This window comes from Eurosta solidaginis, chromosome 4 (genome assembly GCF_040869045.1).
Source record: "Eurosta solidaginis isolate ZX-2024a chromosome 4, ASM4086904v1, whole genome shotgun sequence".
NCBI lineage: Eukaryota > Metazoa > Arthropoda > Insecta > Diptera > Tephritidae > Eurosta > Eurosta solidaginis.
This window is the reverse complement of record NC_090322.1, coordinates 236,932,807-236,956,779: the sequence shown is the minus strand read 5'-3', so window position 1 is coordinate 236,956,779 and position 23,973 is coordinate 236,932,807. Positions and strand designations below refer to the sequence as shown.

Below are 23,973 nucleotides of genomic sequence, written 5' to 3'. Positions count from 1 at the left end.
GACCCGATTTATAACATAGCAAACTATTCGAAAGAAGTTAAATTTCGTTTTCAAAAAACTCACGAAATAGCGAATAAAACAGTTACAGAACACAAATTAAAAAATCAAACCGGATATAACAAAAGTTCACAACCAATATCTGTCAAGGTATTTGACAAGGTATTGCTTGAAAAAGAACCCCGCGACAAGCATAGTAGTATCTATATTGGTCCGTATACCGTAATAGGTATTGACGGCGTAAACGTCACGTTAATTGATGACGAAACGAAAAAGAAAAAAATAGTACATAAAAATAGAATAAGAAAAATTAATTAAATTAAATTTTTAAATTCAAGATTATTTAAAGTTAATCTCTATTGTTAAATTAGAAATAAAATGTTTTTCTTCCAAACCTGAAAAAAAGACAATGAAATCAAATAAATTTAAACAATCATTAAAAATTAAGAACTTAATTCATACAGTAGAATTAAAACACAAAAAAATTGTTTTTAATTATAAAAATTAAATTTAAGTCCTACTTTAGAATTAGACTTTAGAATTTCATTTTTAATTTAGATCTAAACATAGATGTAGATTTAAATTTAGTTTAACAGTCTTAAACTTTTATTAAGATAAAATACATCACGTTTGGGACAGAAGAATTTGGCCAATTCTTCTTTTCCAAAGGGGGATGATGTAAGGCAACCCTTATGATAAGTGTTGAGTGACCATAACATCAATCATTAAATATTAACCACGTCAATTTTTTTGACCACACCAATCACTCACCATGAGGGTTACCTTCATAAACGTCACTTCGAATGACGCCAATTAATTTCGCGCATTCAACTCGTCAAGAAGCAAAAGTTTCCAGCAGCTCACATATATATATATATACATATATATTAAATTTTCTAAGTTTGTGAACATTTTTATATTCAACAAATAAATTTTAAAAAGACTATATTTAAAAAGTAAAGTTCATCAGTTTCTTGTTTTGGTATTAGAAGCAGTGTATGTGCGAGAAGTCTACGCAATTAGTATTGTGTGCCTTACTTAAGTTGCGTTAAAGCGTTTGGGCGATAACCTGCGTCAACTACGACGCAAGAATAAAGATGACCACGATGGTCATCTTACAGCATGCTGTAAACTTAACGGGGCCAAAAGAAAAGATATTGACGGTGATCGTAAAAGGTGTGACATATGATACACCCCGCGATATTGCTGAAGCATTGAACTCCTTCTTTATAGATAGCATTGTTGATATAAACAGGGAAATTGAAGTTGTTCAGAGTCAGAACGACTTCCAATTTACAACTATGTCATGTTTAAAATTCGAAGAAATTACGGTTGAGGATGTTATACTTTCAGAAGGCGTAATTAAAGATTCGGTATCGTACATGGGTTTCTTCTATGCAACCGCTATAAACAAATCCATGACTACTGGAATAGTGCCAGACATGTGGAAAATTTCGACAATAGTACCAATTAGGAAAGTAAAAGATTCAATAATGGCAGAAGAACTAAGGCCGATAAATACATTGCCGAACATAGAAAAAATTCTGGAAATTGTAAAAAAAATTAACTGCTTAATTACTTAGAAAATAATAAAATCCTTATAAAGGAACAATCCGGTTTCCGAGAAAGGCACTCTTGCGAGACGGCGTTAAATTACGTCATATCTAGCTGGAAGGAAGAGCTGAGCCTAAAAAAACATATAGTAGCAGTTTTCATTGACCTGAAAAGAGCGTTCGAAACAATTGATAGGAATATAATGCTCGATAAACTACAAAAAATTGGTATTAGGGAAAATGAATTGCAGTGGTTCAGAAGCTTCTTATCAGACCGGAAACAAAGAACAACCATCGAGTCAGTAGTCTCATCCGAGGCACAAGTGGACATAGGTTTACCACAAGGGTCGGTATTAGCACTAATCCTGTTCAACATTTACATAAACGACATATCATCAGCACTGAAATATAGTAAAGTCAGGTTGTTTGCAGATGATGCGCTACTTGAAGTAAATGAAACGGACATTTCAATAGCAAGGAGCAAAATGCAAGAAGATGTGTACTCATTGTATAGATGGCTTTGCACTAATAAACTCAAGCTTAACGTTAACAAAACTAAGTTCATGGTTTTATCTAGGACGACCAATAGAGAATCACTTAATTTTGATCTAAAAATAATGAATACGAGCATTGAGGATGTCAAAATATTTAAGTACTTAGGGATCCTGATTGACAATAAACTGAGGTTTACAGATCATATTGATTATATTGTTGCCAAAATGGGCAAAAAAATTGGATTTTGGAAGAGATCGTGTAAACTTATTAGTAAGAAATATAAGTTGAAATTTTATAGATCCATCATAGAACCGCACTTCTTATATTGCCCTACAATATTCTTTATTGCCAATGAAACACAAGTAGACAGGTTACAAATTATGCAAAACAAAGCTATGAGATTTATATTGAAAGTGAGGTACGACACTTCCATAAAGAGTATGCTTGATGCACTAAACTGGCTGAGCGTGAAACAGTTGATATTTTACCATAGTATGAAATTTGTATTTTATATCAAGCATGGTAAATTACCAGCCTACCTAAGTGAAAAACTCGTGTATGTGAATGAAACCCATTCTTACATAATCAGGGAAAATAATAATTTTAGATTACCTCTTCTCAAAACAGAAATGGACAAGCAAAATATATTTTACAAAGGCCTGAAATGTTTTAATGAACTACCTAATCATGTTAAAAATTGTGAAAACTTAAACACCTTCAAAAAAAGTTTAGTAGAATATTGCAAAACCCTTCCAATAAGATAACATATTTTGTATCTGTATTTCATGTTACTGATCCTTGAGCGTACACGGCAATCCAAATAGACACAGAGGAACCTTATGCATCAGGTCAAATACATATATTGCTCGCAAAAAAATTAGGAAAGAATTCCTGAAAATATCGTCCCAGACAAACAGTTGGAGTATTCATGTGAATCACGTATATTCCTACAACAATGATATATTATAATTAATTATGTTTACATAAAAGCTGGTACAGGGAGGATTGAAAATACGTCCTTTCCAACCGTCCGATAAGAGTGGCTTATTCTTCATCCATGGCTCGTTGCTGCAGGACCTGGAAGGGTCTACCCTTCCCCCATGTCTTAAAAGGTGGACCGCAAATTATCTGGGTGGTCGGCAGGCATCGGTGCAATTTAGAAACGAAGCATCAAAACCAAGGAGAATTAAACAAGGGGTGCCACAGGGTGGTGTCCTATCCCCACTTTTGTTTAATTTCTACATATCTAAGCTACCTTCACCACCGGAAGGAGTCACAATCGTTTCCTACGCCGATGACTGCACAATAATGGCCACAGGCCCAGGCCCAAAGATCGATGCGCTATGCAATAAAATAAACGGCTACCACCCTGATCTCTCCAGTTTTTTCGCCTCGCGAAACCTGGCATTATCACCGACTAAATCTTCCGCGACCTTATTTACAACATGGACGCCCCAAATGTCGACCATTTTGAACATCCACGTCGATGGCACTACGCTACCGACTGTCCTACACCCCAAAATCTTGGGTGTGACGTTTGATCAGGGTCTAAATTTTGGTCAGCACGCAGCCGCAATTGTTCCGAGAATTCAGAGCCGTAACAAAATCCTCAAATCCCTCGCTGGCAGTACTTGGGGAAAAGATAAAGAAACGCTCATGACTACATACAAAGCAATTAGCCAGCCGATTACGTGCTACGCGTCACCCATATGGTCGCCAAGCCTAAAAATCACCCACTGGAAGAAACTACAGGCCTGCCAATTCGGGGAGTAACCTAATCGCTACAACAACAACAACAACAGGCCTGCCAAAATACTGCTCTCAGAATCGCCACGGGCTGTCTTCTTATGTCCCCAGAACACCATCTGCATAATGAGGCGAGAATACTCCCCAGAAACCTGGGCATCCCAACAGACATCTGATTGATGAACCAGCACCGCCTAGGGGCTTAAGGAGTCATCTCCGTAAGCATTTTGAGGAAATACGGCACCTGAGAACCCAGCCGTATGAAGTGAAAAAACACAAGCAGGTCCTTGGTGAACTCCATAAACAGGCGTCGAACCTTTATGCCGGGAATTGCCCGGTGAATCCAGTGCTTAACGAAAATTATCCAAAACTTGCGGAAAAAGAACGCATACTCCCCAGGGAAACGCGTGTCACTCTTGCTCAACTTCGTTCTGGATACTGTAACAGGTTAAACTCTTACCTATCCAGAATCAACCCCGACATACAAAATGTATGCCTCGCTTGCAACGTGTCCCCACATGACACCAACCATCTCTTCAATTGTAATGTGGAACCAACGCCTCTAACACCCCTTTCCTTATGGTCCACCCCTGTTGAAACGGCAAGTTTCCTTGGACTCCCGTTAGAGGATATTGATGACAATTTGTGATCGGTCGCGGCTATTAGGTGGGGCGAGCATTGCTACAACAACAACAGTGGCTTATTCTGCTGAGCTGCTAGCTTTTGGGTTGACCGGTATCAAATGCATTCCGACAGCATAAATAATAAAACTGGGTAATCATACGTCTTGGAGTAGGGCAGGATTGAGAACACGTCCTTCCAACCTCCCAATGATATGACTCCAAGACTCGCCCGTTGGGACCACCAGTTCCCGTGCTGATCGGAATCTCATGCATTCCGACACCCCAAACGCTAGAAATCCTATTATTATTAAAATGTATTTAAAAATTTGTAATAATCTAAGTTTTAGGCTTAAAACGCCGTAATAATAAATAAATAATAATAATATAAATCAGTTATAGAACCGCACTTCGTGTACTGCCCGTCCATTCTATTCATAATATCGGATAAAGAAGTAGACAAGCTCCAAAAGCTTCAAAATAGATGCATGAGATTTATTCTTCAGAAACCTAGAGATACACGAACGGCTGACATGTTGAAGACTTTAGACTGGTTAAGTGTGAAACAAAAGATTTTTTTTCCACTCCATGAAATTCATATTTAATATCAAACATGGAAATGTATCTGAGTATTTAAATAAAAATATAGCATTAGTTGAGCAAACTCACAACATAAATACGAGGAGCAAACGTAAGTTCAAATTGCCGTTTTTTAGAACTGAAATTGATCAACAGAACATTTTCTACAAGGGTCTGAAAAGTTACAATGATCTGCCTATGGGTATAAAAAGTTGCAACCAAATAACAGTATTTAAAACAAAATTATATGAATATTGTAAAACCTTAGCTATAAGATAAAACACTGTAATATTTTCAAATTTACGAATTAGGCTTCTGGCCGTAATAAATAAATAATCTAATCTAATCTAATAATACATAATGAGTCATCTAAGTACACGTAGTCACAATTTCACGTATTACCTTAATCTGAGTCACCATTTCAGTGCTAGTGCGGTTAAAAAATTTAATTCGATCACGGATCCCTATACCCTTAAATTGTAACTTGCTTTAGTTGGAGACCGTGTCATAAGTGCCATATATTGAGGCTTGAACATGCAAAAAACCGATTCAATCATATAATGCGAGGTGCACACTTATAGATCTACAGCAGCGGTGGCCAACGCTAGCAGAGAATGGTGAAAAAAATTTGATGATAGAACTTACGAATGGATGTTGTTCTTGTTGTTGTTGTAGCGATAAAGACACATTACGAAAGTTTTGGGGAGTGTTATCGATGTTGAAGGCCCTTAGTCGGAAATAGATCCCGGTACGTTCCGGTAACAAGAACCATTAAGGCATAAGCCCGACCATCTTGGTAGCGATTTAAAATAACCGCATTGAAGCTTCTGTGCAATTCCACCCTCCAACACCTAGTTCGATGGAGAAGTTGAAGTTGACAGAGCCTCGGCCGCTAAAAAAGCAGGATTCGCCGTCGATAGGTGGGGTTGACAATTGAGTTGAAGCTATAAACTGCGCTGACAGTGAAAAGGTTTGAGATACACAACCCCTTGAATCATTTGTGTATTTTAGTCACCTCTTACGACAGGCATACCTATCCCAGCGGGATATGGGGTCAGAATATACCCGCGGTAGATAGGCCTGTCGTAAGAGGCGACTAAAATACCAGATTCATGGGGCTGTGTAGCGTAACCCTTCAGGTTGCCAGCGCAATATATAGCTTCTCCAAATCCAATTGTCAACCACACCTATCCGCGGCGAATCCCATTTCACTAACAGACGAGGCTCTGGCGACCCCAAGCTACTCATGAAACTTGGGGGAGGGGAGAGAGGGATGGCCTGAAGGTTTAATGTGGCCATATAAATCGTTCCCGAGATGGTCGAGCTAGAACCTTAATGATGCTGTGTTACCGGAGCGTATCGGATCTGTATCCGGCAAAGGACCATCACATCGATAACACTCCCCAAAGCCTTCGGGGAGTAACCTTATCGCTACAACAACAACAGAGGCATACCTTACGCGGTATATTCTAAGCCCCCAACCCGGTGCGCTCATATGACATGTAGGTTTGTATTTCCGACGAATTGCGAAGCTCTTGAAGGCGTCTCTGGTCTACAGTTACTTCAATGTAAAAGAACTATTCTTTCGTTCACTCTGCTCTCGAGGAGACCCGTTTTCATACTCCTAATAGACCCCTGTGTAACAGATATATTTTATATGGATTGTGCCCGCACCATCTATGCCTCTAAAGCACCTTTACATACAAAAACCTCTTTTTACACAATACTCACTGATATCTTCTCAAATTGAATTATGCCTACCATATACATAGATGTCTATCTACATACATATGTATATACATATGTATGTATATAGTCCGTAAGTTTTTAATTTTTTGCTACTCCACAAAGCCTTTATACCTCATTTAGAAAACAATAAGTTAATTAAGTTATTTAAAGTTAAAATTGTTATCTAGTCTGTAACGATTGAAACACCGTAAACTAATATAAATAAAAACAATAATAGGTATAAGGAACATGTAAATATGTATCTATGTCAAGGCGAAAACCTACTTAAATTTTTCTGATAATTATCAAATACGTCTACTTTGTGAGTGCTCACAACAACTGCGTTGTAACTTCTTCAACGGGGCTTATGCTACTTTAATAAACAACTATCTTAATAGTCTAGCTTCAAGAGCAATCGGTCAAATTAATAGCTGTTCATCGGGAAGCGTTAGTGTGTTAAGCCCGCTTAGGTTTGTTGAGTAAGTTTTTGTATTGCAGCCAAAATGAACTGGGACGCAATAAACACTGTACTGAGGTGAGGAAAAGTGCGAATTACAAAAACCTTTGTCGCAAGGCAAATTTTTGGAGAAGTTCAAAATTTGGTAATGGTCTAGTTGAGGGGTCGACTGCTAATAAGCGTCCAAAAATATCGAGAGGTGTCAAACGACGCCTCTTGACATCAGTATTAATAATCCGAAGGGGGAAAATTAAAATTTTAACTCGTTAAAAAGATATTAACGAAAAACCGACCCGCCGATTCCTCCGAAACCGGGGGTGGGATCCATAGTATTTTTGCGCAGAACACCTTTCTGCATTGGCGGCCTTCGGCCGTGCTTATAAAAAAGGTAATTCTTTACTTTAGCTCACAACTGCTAAAACTCGTCCAAAAATATTGGGAGCTGCCAAAAGACGCGCTTTGGACCCAGGATCACGAATCCGAAAGCGGAAATTGAAAACTTTCTTTTCGGAGATATTTGCAAATAAAATTGAAAATTTGCATGTGGTTGTTGTAATTTTGATAATTTTGTTGTACCCACAAGAAAAACTGTGGGTAAAAGTGTTTTGCGCGAATAGTTTTGGTCGCCAAACTGGTGTTGGACCCACCCAGGGTAATTTTTAATAAGCGCGGCCGAAGGCCGCTGTTTAGGGAGCTGGAAGTACAAAATTTACCTGCTTTTATTTCTGCTGTGGGATGTAGCTGTGGTGGCGATGATGGTGGTTGTGATATGGCGCTTGGATGTTGCAGGCGGTTGAAGTTGGTGGCGGTGGCTCCTGAGCTGGATAATATGGCGTTCAGTTGGTCTGCAGCGGGTTCGGCTAAAAATTGTGTAAAAGCTAACTTATGCTTTATTTCTACTATTATAGCGGCCGTATAGATATTGCATATAACGTTGGTTCAAGCTAGCAAATAAGGCTGTTAACACTTAGGGCTTCACTTCGCATATAGCTTACTAGTCCAGATTCATCAAGAGTTATGCACCATAAAAAAAGTTATTAATGTTCAACGAGGATTCTTATACTGATTTTCACTTCAATAATTGCTTATTTTCCGTGATCACCTCACCAAATCAAATAAATAATATTATGCAGTGAAACTATTTCTTTTAATGTATTTTCTTTAAAAAGAGACTTTACAAATTTTTGTGTCACACCGAATGGAGAAAATTTCGAATAAGTAAAAAATAAAAAGAAATGTCAACAACAATAATATAAATGTATGTATGTACGTACATAGTCACATCTGTCAACCCATTGTTGGGGTTGCTAGAGAGGTGAAATACGCTCGCGTGTTAGCGTAAAATACAAACATTTCAAATTCTTAAGTTTAATAAATATGTGCGTAATATATGATATTACGTATTTGTACGTGCAAATAATTCAGAATGCGTACTTATACGTAAAAGGTACATATATCAATAAATTCAATATAAAATTCAGGTAAATTCAGGTTTAGGTTTCCTTAAGCCTAATTTCTATTAAATAGAAGGGTTGGCTGTTGGCGACTACGACAGTCGCTCAAACATCATCCCCGCCCTAGGCGCGTTCAGCGGCTAGAGCCTCCTGTAGCTCCTTAAGGGTCCGCAATGCATCTCGAACGAGGATTTGGGACACTCTTCCTCTAGCGTTGGCGGTTTGCAGCCCTTGTGCGGTGCATCGAATGGTGCGTCGTGCGATGCTGGGTGCTGCTGAGGGAATGTGGTTTCCCGGGCGAGAACGGGGTTGCCCGGTGGCGGCAGGGGGTGCCGGTACGGCGGATCTGCCAGGCCGGGGTGCCTGGATGGCGCGCTGGGCGCTTGGGGTAGCGTCCCGCCGATGGAGTAGGGAGTGATGTCGCGCTCCACAGATCCGGCATCTGTCGTATGAGCTGCACTCGCTGGTGATGTGAGATAATGCCAAGCAATTCAGGCAAAACTCATGGGCTCGTGCAAGCATCCATCTCTGGGGTGGTTTCATTTTTTTGAATATGACGCAGTTCCGAAGAGCGTGCTGACGGGTGCATATGCGGCACCGTCGGTAATCCGTTATAAGTGTCGAGCTGCGTGATTCATTGGCGCGGTTGGGAGCAACGATCTCCGACCGCACTGGTCTTCGTGACGACGACTGATTTGCACGATCCATAGCGATCTGTAATTACAGTTGTAAAAGTATTTTAGTGGAGAGAAATACTGATACAGGGGATTTCAGCTGGCATTATGTTGCAAAATACGACATATTGGAGACGGTGATGTGGTAAGAGTGGTCAGAGGTGGTTTGAGAGTAGCTACGAATTCTCCGGGTTTGCCCGAGAGGGTGGGCTTTCAATCTGAGGGAGGAAACAGAGCTTGACAAGTGGTCGTGTGAGGGTGCCGGTTTGAGTACGAACGTCAACAACACGTATATGGCCGTCAGGTCCGGGATATACTTTTTCAATACGTCCAAGGCGCCATTCAGTCGGGGGAAGTGAGTCGTCGTGAATGCAGACACACTCACCGACCTTGGGTTGGGGTTGTGGATTTTTCCACTTCTGCCTTTTCTGGAGATCCTTTAGGTAGTCTTCCTTCCACCTTTTGCTGAATTGATGATGTAAGCTTTTTACCCTATCCCATCGGTTTATAAGAGATAAATCCGCGTGATCCACTTCAGGGATAGCGAGGAGGGGGCTACCTCGGAGAAAGTGGCCGGGGGTCAGCGCGGTAAACTCTGTGGGATCTTGGGATAAAGGTGAGATAGGACGAGAGTTTAATACGGCTTCAATTCTTACCAAGAGGGTGGTAAATTCTTCAAATGTGAACTTGTGGGTTCCTGCAGTCCTCTTGAAGTGCAGTTTGAAACTCTTCACTGCAGACTCCCACAAGCCGCCCATGTGGGGAGCTCCGGGTGGAATGAATTTCCAATTAATGCCCTGGGGAGAGTATTTTGCGATTACTTCTTGAGAGGCAGTTTTCATGAAGTCAACGAACTCTTTTTCCGTCGCTCTTTTAGCTCCAATAAACGTTTTGCCGTTGTCACTCATCACTGTGGCAGGATATCCACGACGTCCGACGAAGCGAGCGAATGCTGCGAGAAAGGCATTTGTTGTTAGGTCCGAGCACAGCTCAAGGTGGACAGCTTTTGTCACGAAACAGACAAAAACGGCCACGTAGCCTTTCAGTAAGGTGTGAGACCTTAGCAAGGAGGCTTTTATTTGAAAAGGCCCCGCAAAGTCGACACCGGTAGTGGTGAAAGGCGGAGCATATGTGCATCGTTCCGGGGGCAAAGCCGCCATGATTTGCGATCGCATTTGCTGCTTGTGGAGGGTACAAGTTTTGCACTGATGTATGCATCTCTTTATGAGTGGTTTAAGTCGTGGAATATAGAGATCCTGTCTGAGGCATTGCTGCATGAGACGTATTTCGGCATGGAGAAGAAGTTCATGGAGGTACTGTATATAGAGGACAGCGAATCTTGATTTTTCTGGGATAATAACGGGATGTTTTTCATTGTAAGTCAACGTCGAATGAGCTAGTCTACCATGAACCCTGAGGAGCCCGTTTTCATCGAGGTATGGGTTGAGGGTTAGTAGAGAGCTTCTTTTATCAATGGGTTTTGCATTTTCCAAGCATGCTCTTTCGCGAGGAAAATATCGGGTTTGCGTTAACGTCACAAGTTTATTTTTCGTTTTGCGGAGATCTTCATGATACAGAGAGGGAGTGTAAGCGGGTTTAATGCCTCGAATTCGGTCCTTGAGATTATTAATGAACCTGAAGGCATATGCCATGACCCTGAGGGCGCGAGGAAATGAGGAAAATCGATCCAATACATCGGGGTCATCTTCAGCTGAGTATAGTGCTTCGACTCGGCGCATTTCAGGCGGGTTGATGCTGCGGGTAGATGGGTTTGGCCAAGCTTCGGGGGGCTGGGTCAGCCACGCAGGGCCATTCCACCACAGCGAAGAATTTGCCAAGTCCATGGGTTTGCATCCTCTAGTGCCCATGTCTGCTGGATTGTCGCGACTGCCTACATGCTTCCAGGAGGCGCTTCCGACGAGATCCATAATTTCAGCTGTTCGATTGGATACGAAAGTTTTCCAAGCGTGGGGAGGCTTTTCGAGCCATGCTAACACAATTTCCGAGTCAGACCACATGTAAAGATTTGTAAGAGAGAGCTCGAGATGGGATTGTACGACGGCGATTAGTCGGGCAAGGAGTAGAGCTGCACATAGTTCTAGTCTTGGAAGACTGGTAGTGCGAAGAGGGGCAACCTTGCCTTTAGCGACCAGAAGGTGGGACGAAGTGGTGGCACCGTGGATTGTTCGTAGATATATAGTGGCGCAATATGCCTTTTCTAACGCATCGCAGAAACCATGCAGTTCAACATGCTGGTTCGGCATATAGTCAACCCATCGAGGTAGCTTTATCTCTGAGATGTTGGGTAAATTTTTTGCGAACTGCGTCCATTTAATGAAGCGGAGGGGCTTCACTGGTTCGTCCCAGCCAGTTCCGTCTATCCATAGCTCTTGGAGTAAAATCTTGGCCTGAATCATAATCGGCGTAAGCCACCCTGCGGGGTCAAAAAGTTTTGCGACCGAGGAGAGAATTTGTCGTTTTGTATTAGCGGACGAGAGGGGTATTGAGTCCACTGTATACGAAAACGTGTCGGTCAGAGCGTTCCACTGTATGCCGAGAGTTTTGGTGTTGCTTGCTTTCTCGAATTCCAAAAGATTGGTATCTAGCAAGTCCTCTTCTTTGATGTTTTTTATTATACTGGGGTGATTGGCCGTTATTTTCCGTAATGGAAATCCTGCTGACGCTAACACTTGGATGACTTGGGAGAGAGATGTTTCAGCAGAGAGAATTTCATGGCTGCCAGAGAGAATGTCATCTACATATGTTTCTTTCGTCAAAACAGGGACGGCTTTGGGGAAAGTTTCCTTTACATCTTTGGCCAGTTGGTGAAGAGTACGTATGGCGAGGTAGGGGGCACAGTTCACACCAAATGTGACTGTTTTCAGACGATAGTCTTTTATGGGGTCGCTCGGAGATGAGCGAAAGACTATCCTCTGATAGTCTCTGTCGTCTTCATGCATTATGATTTGACGATACATTTTTTCTACGTCTCCGTTAAAAACAAATTGGTAGGTACGCCACTTGAGAATCAGAAGCATCAGATCGGGCTGGAGGGTAGGGCCGGTATACAGAACGTCGTTGAGCGCATGTCCAGATGCCGACTTCTTTGAGGCGTTAAACACGACCCGCACCTTTGATGTCTTTTTCTCGGGTTTGACAACTGCGTGATGAGGAAGATAAAATGAGAGGCATTTTCCTCCGTCAAATTTTTCATAGGAGCCGGTTTCCTCCATATGATCGAGGGTGAGGTATTCTTCTAGAACACTATCATATTGAGTCTTTAAATCCCCTTTCTTCTGCAGACTTCTCTCCATTCCAAGAAACTGGCTTAGAGCTGAAGACCGAGAGTGGGATAATGAGATTGACTCTGGGAAGCTGGGTTTAAACGGCAGCCTTACGATATAACGACCGTTATCATCGCGTGAGGTTGTGGCTGCATAGAAATTTTCGCAAAACTCGTCTTCTGGGATTATTTGGGGTTTGGTGGGAACTTCCTCCAATTCCCAGAATTTACGCAATAGCGAGTGAAGATCTTCGTTCGACACTTCTGACACTTGCATGCAGAAAGCGTTTACCAACACAGGAGCTCTACCGCTCAGAATCCATCCAAAAATGGTTTTCTGCGCTAGAAGATGGGGGGAAAGTTTCTCAACGCCATTTTGGATGATTTGCGGTATTACATCACTGCCTAGGACGAGATCTATTTGCGAGGGGGAGTGACAGTTCGAGTCTGCGAGGTTGAGGTGTGCCCATTTTGCTTGAAGCTCGCTAGTGAGCTTAAGCGAGGGGAGCATTTTTGTTAGCCGGGGTAATACTATTGCCTCTGCACTTATTCTGGTTTTGAAATCGGGGGATACCAAAGTCAGAGAGCACAATTTGTTTGAGGTCTGAACTACCTTGCCGCCCATCCCTGATATTTCAAATCTAGAGGGTTTGAATGGGAGTTTGAGTCTATCTTGGGCTCTGGTAGAGATAAAGGTTCGTTCAGATCCCTGATCCACAAGAGCTCGTAGTTTAAAAATTTCTCCTTTATGCTCTACGGGAACGATAGCCGTGGGTAAAATTATTTCACAATCGTTTTCGGAATAAAACGATTGCACTTGGCTTTTCTGCGAGCATGAAGGGCTTTCATCCAGAGCATTGGCTTGATCGGGAGTATTACCGGGTGAGACTGTGGAATTCGTTGTGGTGGCTTGTGAGGCTGTCCTTTGCAATCGTGAGGGTTGTCTTTTCGGCACTTGAGATGTGTCTTCGTGAAGAACTGAGTTGTGCCGATCTTGACATTGATTGCAAGTTTGAGTACTGGAACAGTCTTTCAATATGTGTGACTGAGAGAGGCAATTGAAACACATATTGTTTTCTCTCACAAACCTTCTGCGATCAGAGGTCGACAGCTTCTTAAATTTGAAGCAACTTATAAGGGGGTGAGATGAGGTTTTACACATAGCGCACTTGTACATTGTTCGCTGCTCTGTCATATGAGATTGGGTGTGGGAGGTCGATCTATTTTGAAAGGGATGCGACTGTTGGGGTTTAAATGGCGGCCTAGTTTGAGGAGGAGTGAATTTACTTTTACTTGGGCGCCATTGATCAACTCTTTCTACCACTTCGTATCGCGTTGTGAGGAACTGGTCCATTTGGGACCAGTTGGGAAGTTCTCTTCTTGAGGTTAGAGATTGCTCCCACAACGTGACTGTATTTTCTGGGAGTTTAGAGGTAACCAGATAAATAAGTATGGGGTCCCAGTTATCTGTGGAGACTTGTTGCGTGGCGAGAATTTGAAGGCAATTATTTACCGACGATTGCAACCTTTGAATGTCTTCACTGTTTTCGGTAGTGATAGTTTTTAAGTTCATCAGGGCCCGTATTTGGTTATCTACGAGAACTCGTCTGTTCTCGTATCGGGCCTTTAGGGCTTCCCACGCTAAGGCAAAGTTGTCGTCAGTCAAGGGAAATTGGTTGACTATTTGAGCTGCCTTTCCTTGGGTTTTGTATCTGAGGTGATACAATTTTTGCGCTTGGGAGAGTTTCGGGTGGTTAATATAAACGGCTGTGAACATGTCACGAAATGAGGGCCATTTTTCATAACCACCATAAAATATTTCGGTATCGCAGGGAGGGATTTTTAGCGAAATACCGGAGTTGTCAGATGGAGCTGGTGTGACGGTAGGGGGAGCGGGGGCATTTGCTTGTTTAAGCAAGTGAAGCTGGTCTTCTATCTGGGCTTTTGTGTCTTCGTATGCTATGAGACAGGACCTGTATATGCTATTAGCAGATGTTGGAAAATCTTCGGGCAGGTCCTGATCTGGGGTTTCGACAATCTTATCGAAGACTGTTTGGACTCTATTCCAAAATTTGTCTATATTGGCGTTTTTTATTTTGAGTGAGGACTCCGTGTTGTCTTGGAGCGACGTCGACCTAATCCGAGCACAATATTCCAAAAAATTGTCCGTTTCGGATGTAAATTTTTTGGGGGCAGACGAGATTTTAAATTTTTTAACTCCTTGAGTTTTGGAGCCACCTTTTTTGGTTTCATCGTCACTCATTTTTAAGCTTTGTTTTATGTCGCTTAGAGTTGAGAATTAACAAAAAATTTAACTTCAGAGAGAAAACTTTTTTTTTTTTTTTTGAAGAGAGAGTATTTGCTTTTAACTATGTGAGGGAGTTACGTTTAAATATTCACGTTAAATAGCAAGAGAGAATACTTTTCAAAACCAAAAAAAGTTTTTTAGTTAAATTTATTTGAGGGGTTTGAGTATGTGTAAAACCTAATAGGGAGAGGGGGACAAATTTCCGAAGTAAAGAGGTTTTAATTAATTTGAAATTTGAGGGTATGACGAGACAAAGTTGACCACTGTGCCGCGGTGCACTGTATTTAATATGTATATATGCGTGAGGGTTAAATATACGTGGGAAAAATACAAATATATATATATGTAAATATGGGTAATTATTTTTTAAGATTTTCACTATCGATATTTTTGTGGACTGTATAAATGGGGATACAGAGTGAAATACTAAATTACTCGGGAAAATTTTTTAGCTTTACACAAGAGAGATATATTTTTCAAACGCTAGTGTACGCACTGAACCACTCTTGTACCACTGTATGAGATTTTGTTTCACCGCTTATGTCGCTTTCTTGTATACGCAAATGAGGAAACCGAGAAAATTTGCTTGCGTTTTTTTTTTTTTTTTTAATTCAATGGGGATAAATCAGAAGTTAGCAGAGGTTGTGCAATATATTTAATTAACGACAAGAGATATTTTAATTTAAAATGAGGAAATTTTAAATTATTAAGAGATTTGTCGCATTAAAATATAAGGGGTGCTTTTAGCAAGTGTGCCCACTGTAGCTAACTACTGAGTTTTTCTTATTTTGCTTTGCACATATACCGTACTGAGTTTTGCAATATGGGGTTATTGCTATATGTATATATATATATATATATATACGAAATGGTATGTGCAATTTTAGTGGGAACTTGAGAAAATTTGGCGGGAAATGAGGATTATTGGCGGGAAATTCTAATCCTCGAAAATGAAAATTGCCTTGATTTTTCTCTTTTATGTATATTTTTCCGTGTTTAGGGTGTATTCAAATGTCATTTAATACTCACGGTTTTTTGGCAAATGGGTATTTTTTGTTTTTCCTGCGCTGGTTTCCCTAGTGGCGTCGAAGGACCACTGTTTAGGGAGCTGGAAGTACAAAATTTACCTGCTTTTATTTCTGCTGTGGGATGTAGCTGTGGTGGCGATGATGGTGGTTGTGATATGGCGCTTGGATGTTGCAGGCGGTTGAAGTTGGTGGCGGTGGCTCCTGAGCTGGATAATATGGCGTTCAGTTGGTCTGCAGCGGGTTCGGCTAAAAATTGTGTAAAAGCTAACTTATGCTTTATTTCTACTATTATAGCGGCCGTATAGATATTGCATATAACGTTGGTTCAAGCTAGCAAATAAGGCTGTTAACACTTAGGGCTTCACTTCGCATATAGCTTACTAGTCCAGATTCATCAAGAGTTATGCACCATAAAAAAAGTTATTAATGTTCAACGAGGATTCTTATACTGATTTTCACTTCAATAATTGCTTATTTTCCGTGATCACCTCACCAAATCAAATAAATAATATTATGCAGTGAAACTATTTCTTTTAATGTATTTTCTTTAAAAAGAGACTTTACAAATTTTTGTGTCACACCGAATGGAGAAAATTTCGAATAAGTAAAAAATAAAAAGAAATGTCAACAACAATAATATAAATGTATGTATGTACGTACATAGTCACATCTGTCAACCCATTGTTGGGGTTGCCAGAGAGGTGAAATACGCTCGCGTGTTAGCGTAAAATACAAACATTTCAAATTCTTAAGTTTAATAAATATGTACGTAATATATGATATTACGTATTTGTACGTGCAAATAATTCAGAATGCGTACTTATACGTAAAAGGTACATATATCAATAAATTCAATATAAAATTCAGGTAAATTCAGGTTTAGGTTTCCTTAAGCCTAATTTCTATTAAATAGAAGGGTTGGCTGTTGGCGACTACGACAGTCGCTCAAACAGCCGCCAATACAGAAAGGTGTTCTGCGCAAAAATACTATGGACCCCTCCCCCCATTTACGGAGCGCTCGGGGGCCATTTTCGGTTTTTTGGAAATATCTTTTCACAAAAATTTAATTTTTAATTTCCTCTTTCTGATTCGTGGTCCTGGGATCACGACGCGTCTTTTGACAGCTCTCCCGATATTTTTGGAAGAGTTTTAGCAGTTGTGAGCTAAAGTAAAAAATTACCATAAAAAATTACCCTGGGTGGGTCCAACACAGGTTTCGAGACCAAAAGTAAAACGCGCAAAACACTTATGTTCAAAATTTTTTTTTTGTGGGTACTACAACATTACAACAACCATATGAAAATCACAACTTCAACTGCAAATATCTCCGGACAGACAAAATTTTTATTTTCCGCCTTCGGATTATTGTTGTCGAGGCTAATACGCGTCTTTTGACACCTCTCTCGATATTTTTGGTAGCGTATTAACAGTCGACCCCTCAACTAGACTTTTACCCACATTTATGTTATACATAGTAAATCATGCTGCTATTGTTTTGACCGCAGTTGTACATATATACAACCTACGAATAGTAAAGATAAATATTTGTTACAATTATCTAGCAAAATATATTATTATTTATTCACAAAATGACAAAAGAGAACCATTCCTTTCTATAAATGTAGCACTTTGCATATTCCTTTCGAATCCAGAAATAAATTTTGCGCATTACATTGACCCTAACAATAACAATAGGTTTTGCTCTATATGCACACGTAGATAGATATCTAGTAGATACATAATATGCTACAGAATGTACTTTGATATTTGCCATCTACACATGGTCATATCTATGTATGTATGTATATTAATTAGCCTTGCACTCTATTTGTTAGCAGTAAATGTATTTAATGTGGTACAAATATAATTAAAAGTAGATACATATGTAGAAAGATGTGTGCAAAAGGACTCACTTCATTGCAGTAATTTATTTCCCGGTGATGGATTTTAAAGTTCTTCGGAAAGTAAATAGATAAAGAAATATCCACAATCCCTTGTTGGATCAATAGTATGTGCGTTTCTGATAGAAGAAAAATGATATCACAGGTAGGAATTTTAAGGGCTCAACATAGATAGCGACGCCGCCGCCATTATGACGCTAGCCAGATTAGAGCAGCAGTTTATATTACTTTGTGACATCAAAACTTTAGCCCACTTGTCTCAATTCTTCTTTTTATCATTTGCAATATTTTAATTGTATATAAAAATATATTAAATTCACATAAACCTTCAATAATCATTGAACTTCGCCGTGCCGCACAAAATAAAAAAACAATACCGATGATTAGCGATCGTATTTGTTGTGTGAGAAGTTACGATTATTTTATCGCTTGAATTGGCTATCGCTTAGGAGATAGTGATGCCACTCAGATACTTTTGGAGGTTTTTTCTTTTTTCAAAATTTCTGGATTGATCCTAGCGTGTTACATAATTCCCCACATGCTTTCTGGTAGACAGCACGAGATATGTGCTTGGTCAATCCCAGTCGTTAATGGGTTGCTAAGAGTTTCTTTACACGTTGTTTACACACAAATAGTTTTATTACTCGTTATGGGAAATTTATCTTTCGGAGTTGCGTATTCTATTTAGGCACAGCAACTCTATTCTTGTAAATATTTGACATTTCATTTTAATTATTTTATAAACATTCTAGAAATCTTGCCAAGATACTTTGAATGAGTGGGAAATTGATCAGATGGCAAACTCAAAATGGAACCAAAACATAGAACACATTTTTTACAACACACAAAAATTTCAAAGTTTTATGTTTTCATTCGATTCAATTCGCCTTTTGACAGTCTGAAAAACGTACGATGTTGCTGTAGAGATGAGCCAACCAGCTATCAAATTACTATTGTGTTAGCTATGTATGAACTCCACTCAATTTAAATCGAAATTGCCTCAGTTTATTTTTCGGTTTGAACATAATATTAAATTGCATTTCAATATAATATCAAGGAGAAAAATTGTAGTCATTACCAACATTTTAAGGGCCAATTAATGGTGACTTATCCATAACCATATAAAAGAGCTGATCGAACCGACCTAATGGAAATCAATGTAATCGATTAATGGTGCCATACCATAACGCTAAAGCCATAACCATATCATAGCCAACCAATTGGTTTTTGATTTTTCGCCATATCCATACCCTAAAAATATTTGAGTTCGTGAATTTATTATCTTTTTCCATATTTTATTTATTGCTTTGGATACGTTCTGACTAAGAGACTTATTTTTTGTGGAATATGTTTGTAATTTTTTGCGTTTTCCTCATTTTTGTGAAAATGTCAGTTGTTTAAGGTTATGACACCATTAATCGACCACAATTGAGATACTTTTGGATATGGGTATGGTTACGACTATGGCGTTAAGGTTAAGGAAGTTTAATTGGCCCTTTAAGATGCGAAATAAGGGCCAATTAATAGTGACTTATAACCATATAACCATAACCAGATGAAACAGCTGATCGAACCTACCTTATGGAATTCGTAGTAATCGATTAACGGTCCCATTCCATAACGCTAACCCCATAACCATCATTGTGATTGAAACAAAGGGTGATATCTTATCTGTCAACTGCCTGACAGGATGTTCAATATGACTACTTTTTAGCGTTTTGGCAGAGTGTTAAATATGGCGGCGCATAGAGCCGGCTATCTTCAGCGGGTGATAGAAAGAGATACAGAATGAGACAGCGATAGTCAATTACAAATCAGGTGATCCAATCACTTTGGAATTTTGACGTCTATGCAAAAGATATCACACTTAGTTTTATTCACAATGATAACCATACCATAGCCAACCAATTGGTTTTCGGTTTCTCGCCATATCCATAACGTAAAAATAATTGAGTTGGTGAATTTAATAACTTTTTGTCGATTTTATTCATTGTTTTGGATACGTTATGGCTAAGAGACTTATTTTTTGTGGAATATGTTTGCAATTTTTTGCGTTTTCTTTATTTTTATGCAATTTTCACGATTTTTATGTTAAGGCACCACTAATCGATCACATTGGAGATGGTTATGAATATGGGTATGGTTGCGACTATGGCGTTAGGGTTAAGGAAGTTTAATTAGCCCTATAACTGGCAGGCAGCAGGATAAAATATTGAGTGAATCCATGGTTCAACTATGTATATACAGGTTGGCTCATCTGTAAAGCAACAAAATATGTCTGTTCAAATTGTCAAAATCTGTGTATTGGTGTTGGTGCGAATGGTATGGAATGGAAACATAAAACGTAGCCCTTTTGTATGTGTAAGTAAAATGTTGCCAATGTGTTGGTTTCATTTTGAGTTTGCCATCTCCTCTTGACAATCCCTTCGACCATGTAATGACATAAATAAAATCAGCTGATGCGATGAGCCAACCTGTACATAATTGAACCATGGAGTGAATCTAGCAAAAAAATATGTTCAGCAGTTTCACAAGAAGTCCACACCCATTGTTTACTATATAGTTTGGCAGCTTAAATAAAGGTTATGTTGTGAATAGAGTGGAATGCAGTGGACTAGGCAGGCGAATGTCATTAAAAAAAAATGTTAAAAGCTTTAATATAAATAAAAATATTGTTTTAATAACAACAAAAAGGCCTTATATATTCTATATACATAAATTCGTAAGGATTATCTCACTTTAAAAATTGAGTTAAATAATATAAAGTTTGTTTTTGAAATTGAATTTTTTATAATATTGGCCATAGATACCATCATACTCAAAATCAAATTTGGGCATTTCAGAATAACTTTGGGGTATTTTACATGGTAAAGGTTTAATTTATAATTTTCACTGAAAACTTACTCAAGATTGTCAAATGGGATATCAAAAAACTCGAATTTTTGTCAGGATTACAAATCCGAAGAAAAAATAACTATTTTTCACCCGTGGAAAATTTATCAGTGACAACACCTTTCATCGAAGGGCTGCACACGAAACGGGTTTTGATAGCAGCTTTCGATTGGAGAAAAAGTCAGCTTCTTAGTCTTCGCATTGATGTAAATGGATGCATAAAGGCCAGGTTTTTGTGGAGCGTTGCAACATTCCACTTTTGACAGCTGAGATAAATTGTAGGTATTCGTATAGGTTAACGCAACATGTATAATTAACAGCCTTTTGCGGACGACAACGCAGATACTTCATCAAGTGATCTAATTTCGTAATTTCTTATAAATTTTTTGCGTTTTTTATTGTATGTGGATATACATATGTATGTACATAACCATTTTGGTCGCATCAAAGTGAAAAAGGGGCTAGCCGTTCATTGTTATCTTATGGCGGTGCCAGCGCAACAAAGCAAAGCAACGCAATCGAAATATATTATTTCATATTTTTTCACTTATCTACCACAAAATATTTCTACAAAACTTTGCCTTTTTTATAAATTTTAATAAGTTTTTATCACCTTACTTGCTGATTTTTTGAAAATAATGAAACCGACCGGATTTCATGAAGTTTTTGTTTTTTTGGGAACTTTTGTTTACAATCGAATGAACTTCAAGACCCATTCCTGGAAACGAATTGAGAGAGAATAAAAGTTTCGTATCATGTCATCAGTGGTAATTTGTATTGAAAATTCGTAGCGTGCAGACGTAAACATGTCATCGGATGACGATTTTTTATTGCTTGTAAATTTTGCGAATTTTCATAAAAATTTGTCAACTTTCTTCTAAGAATTTGTTCGAGTATGCAGTTTTGTAGCTTATTCAATAATATAATAAGATGCTAATCTTAAGCCACTAAGAAAATTACGTGATTTTTGGCAATTTTTTTTCCATCCGACCTTTGCATTCGTAGGTTTCAGTAAACCGCAACGTTAAATCTTTTACTCCCGCGAAGTTGCTCATTGCACGTTCTCACAAAACTAACGGATTAATGCTTGTCAACCACGTCGGCCACTATCAAATAGACCAGCTGTTAAGCGAAAAAATCTAAAAATTTTGATTTTCATCAAAGCGAAGCCGACAACAAATACGTGTGAGCACGACATCGCCCGATACGCACACAACTACACGTTGCTGGGTAACCATCAAGCAAATTTTGTGCGTTGCCCGGCAGCTTTAGACTATAGCTGGAGACATTGGTGCTTTATCGGTAACCGTATCGGTAACCTTATAACAGCTGATTCGACCAATCTTATGAGAATCAATGCAATCGATTATTGGTGCCGCTAAGGTCGTAACCGTATCGTAGCCAACCAATTGGTTTTTGGTTTACCATCGTAACGATAAACAGCTGATTACGTTAGGGATACGACTACAGCGATACGACATACGGCACCAATGACTCCCGCTTATAGCTGCAGTTCACTAAAAAATATATGCAATTGTGAATGGCACTGTGCTTACATCACCATGCCATTGCACCAAATGTGACGCATTCTCATACAAACGGAATTTTCGAAATGAAAGTCAGTGCATTTTCTCTCTATGGATTGGTGTCCTCGCAGTCGAGTCTTGCAGGGAAGGTTGAGCGAGATGCGAATGAGGACAATATAAACGCTTTCAAATTACTCATTTGGAGGTACCAATTTGAGGCCTGTGTAAATGTAATATGTTGTCCCATTTATAAAGCAAGATATGTTTTCTCCAGGATTCGTCGTATCATGAAAATTGGGCCGGAGGAAGATGTACTACGTCTAAAGCAGACCTAATAAGGACAAATTAGTTGGTCGGGTTAGGCCTTCAATACTACGCCCGATGAGCTAGATAGGAGCTAGAATACTCCCCATCAGGGAGAGAAATGAGATGCTGACCAAACAGTTTCTGTTGAATACCCAGAAACCTGGGCATCCCAACAGACATCTGATTGACGAACCAGCACCGCCTAGGGGCCTAAGGAGTCATCTCCGTAAGCATTTTGAGGAAATACGGCACCTGAGAACCCAGCCGTATGAAGCGGAAAAACACAAGCAGGTCCTTGGTGAACTCCATAGACAGGCGTCGGACCTTTATGTCGGGAATTGCCCGGTGAATCCAGCACTTGAAGAAAAATATCCAGAACTCGCAGAAGAGGAACGCATACTCCCCAGGGAAACGCGTGTCACTCTTGCTCAACTTCGTTCTGGATACTGTAACAGGTTAAACTCTTACCTATCCAGAATCAACCCCGACATACAAAATGTATGCCCTGCTTGCAATGTGTCCCCACATGACACCAACCATCTCTTTAATTGTAATGTGGAACCAACGCCTCTAACACCCCTTTCCTTATGGTCCACCCCTGTTGAAACGGCAAGTTTCCTTGGACTCCCGTTAGAGGATATTGATGACAATTTGTGATCGGTCGCGGCTATTAGGTGGGGCGAGCATTGCTACAACAACAACAACAACAACAGCTAGATAGGGGTACACTGAAATGACAGCCCTTGGTCGGGAAAAATCACGAGTCGCTCCGGTACATAGAACCGACTGCCTTGGGAAGACCTATCAAAAGCTTTTGATACGGTCAACCACGGCACGTTACTGCAAAACCTGGAAGGGTCTACCCTTCCCCTAAGTCTTCAAAGGTGGACCGCAAATTATCTGAGTGGTCCGCAGGCATCGGTGCAATTTAGAAACGCATCATCAAACCCAAGAAGAATTAAACAAGGGGTGCAACAGGGTGGTGTCCTATCCCCAATTTTGTTTAACTTCTACATATCAAAGCTACCTTCGCCACCAGAAGGAGTTACTATCGTTTCCTACGCCGATGATTGCACAATAATGGCCACAGGCCCAGGCCCACAGCTTTGCAACAGAATATACGGCTACCTCCCTGATCTCTCCAGTTTTTTTGCCTCGCGAAACCTGGCATTATCACCGACTAAATCATTCGCGACCTTATTTATAACATGGACGTCCCAAATGTCGTCCATTTTGAACATCCACGTCGATGGCACTACGCTACCGACTGACCTACACCCCAAATTCTTGGGTGTGACGTTTGATCAGGATCTACATTTTGGTGAGCATGCAGCCGTAATAAAATCCTCAAATCTCTTGCTGGCAGTACTTGGGGAAAAGACAAAGAAACGCTCATTACCACTTACAAAGCAATTTGTCAGCCAAT

General features: G+C 39.8%; 1 protein-coding gene across 1 annotated transcript in view; it reads right to left on the bottom strand.

The window, feature by feature from the left end:
* Positions 1-18,197, bottom strand: part of LOC137251100 (cytokine receptor-like) — a 72,823-nt gene extending 54,626 nt beyond the window's left edge. The window contains exon 1 of the mRNA XM_067785089.1: positions 17,836-18,197. Within this exon, the coding sequence (XP_067641190.1) occupies positions 17,836-17,840 (5 nt within the window). The 5' untranslated portion in view covers positions 17,841-18,197. The remainder of the gene's footprint in view (positions 1-17,835) is intronic.
* Positions 18,198-23,973: the final 5,776 nt, after the last annotated feature.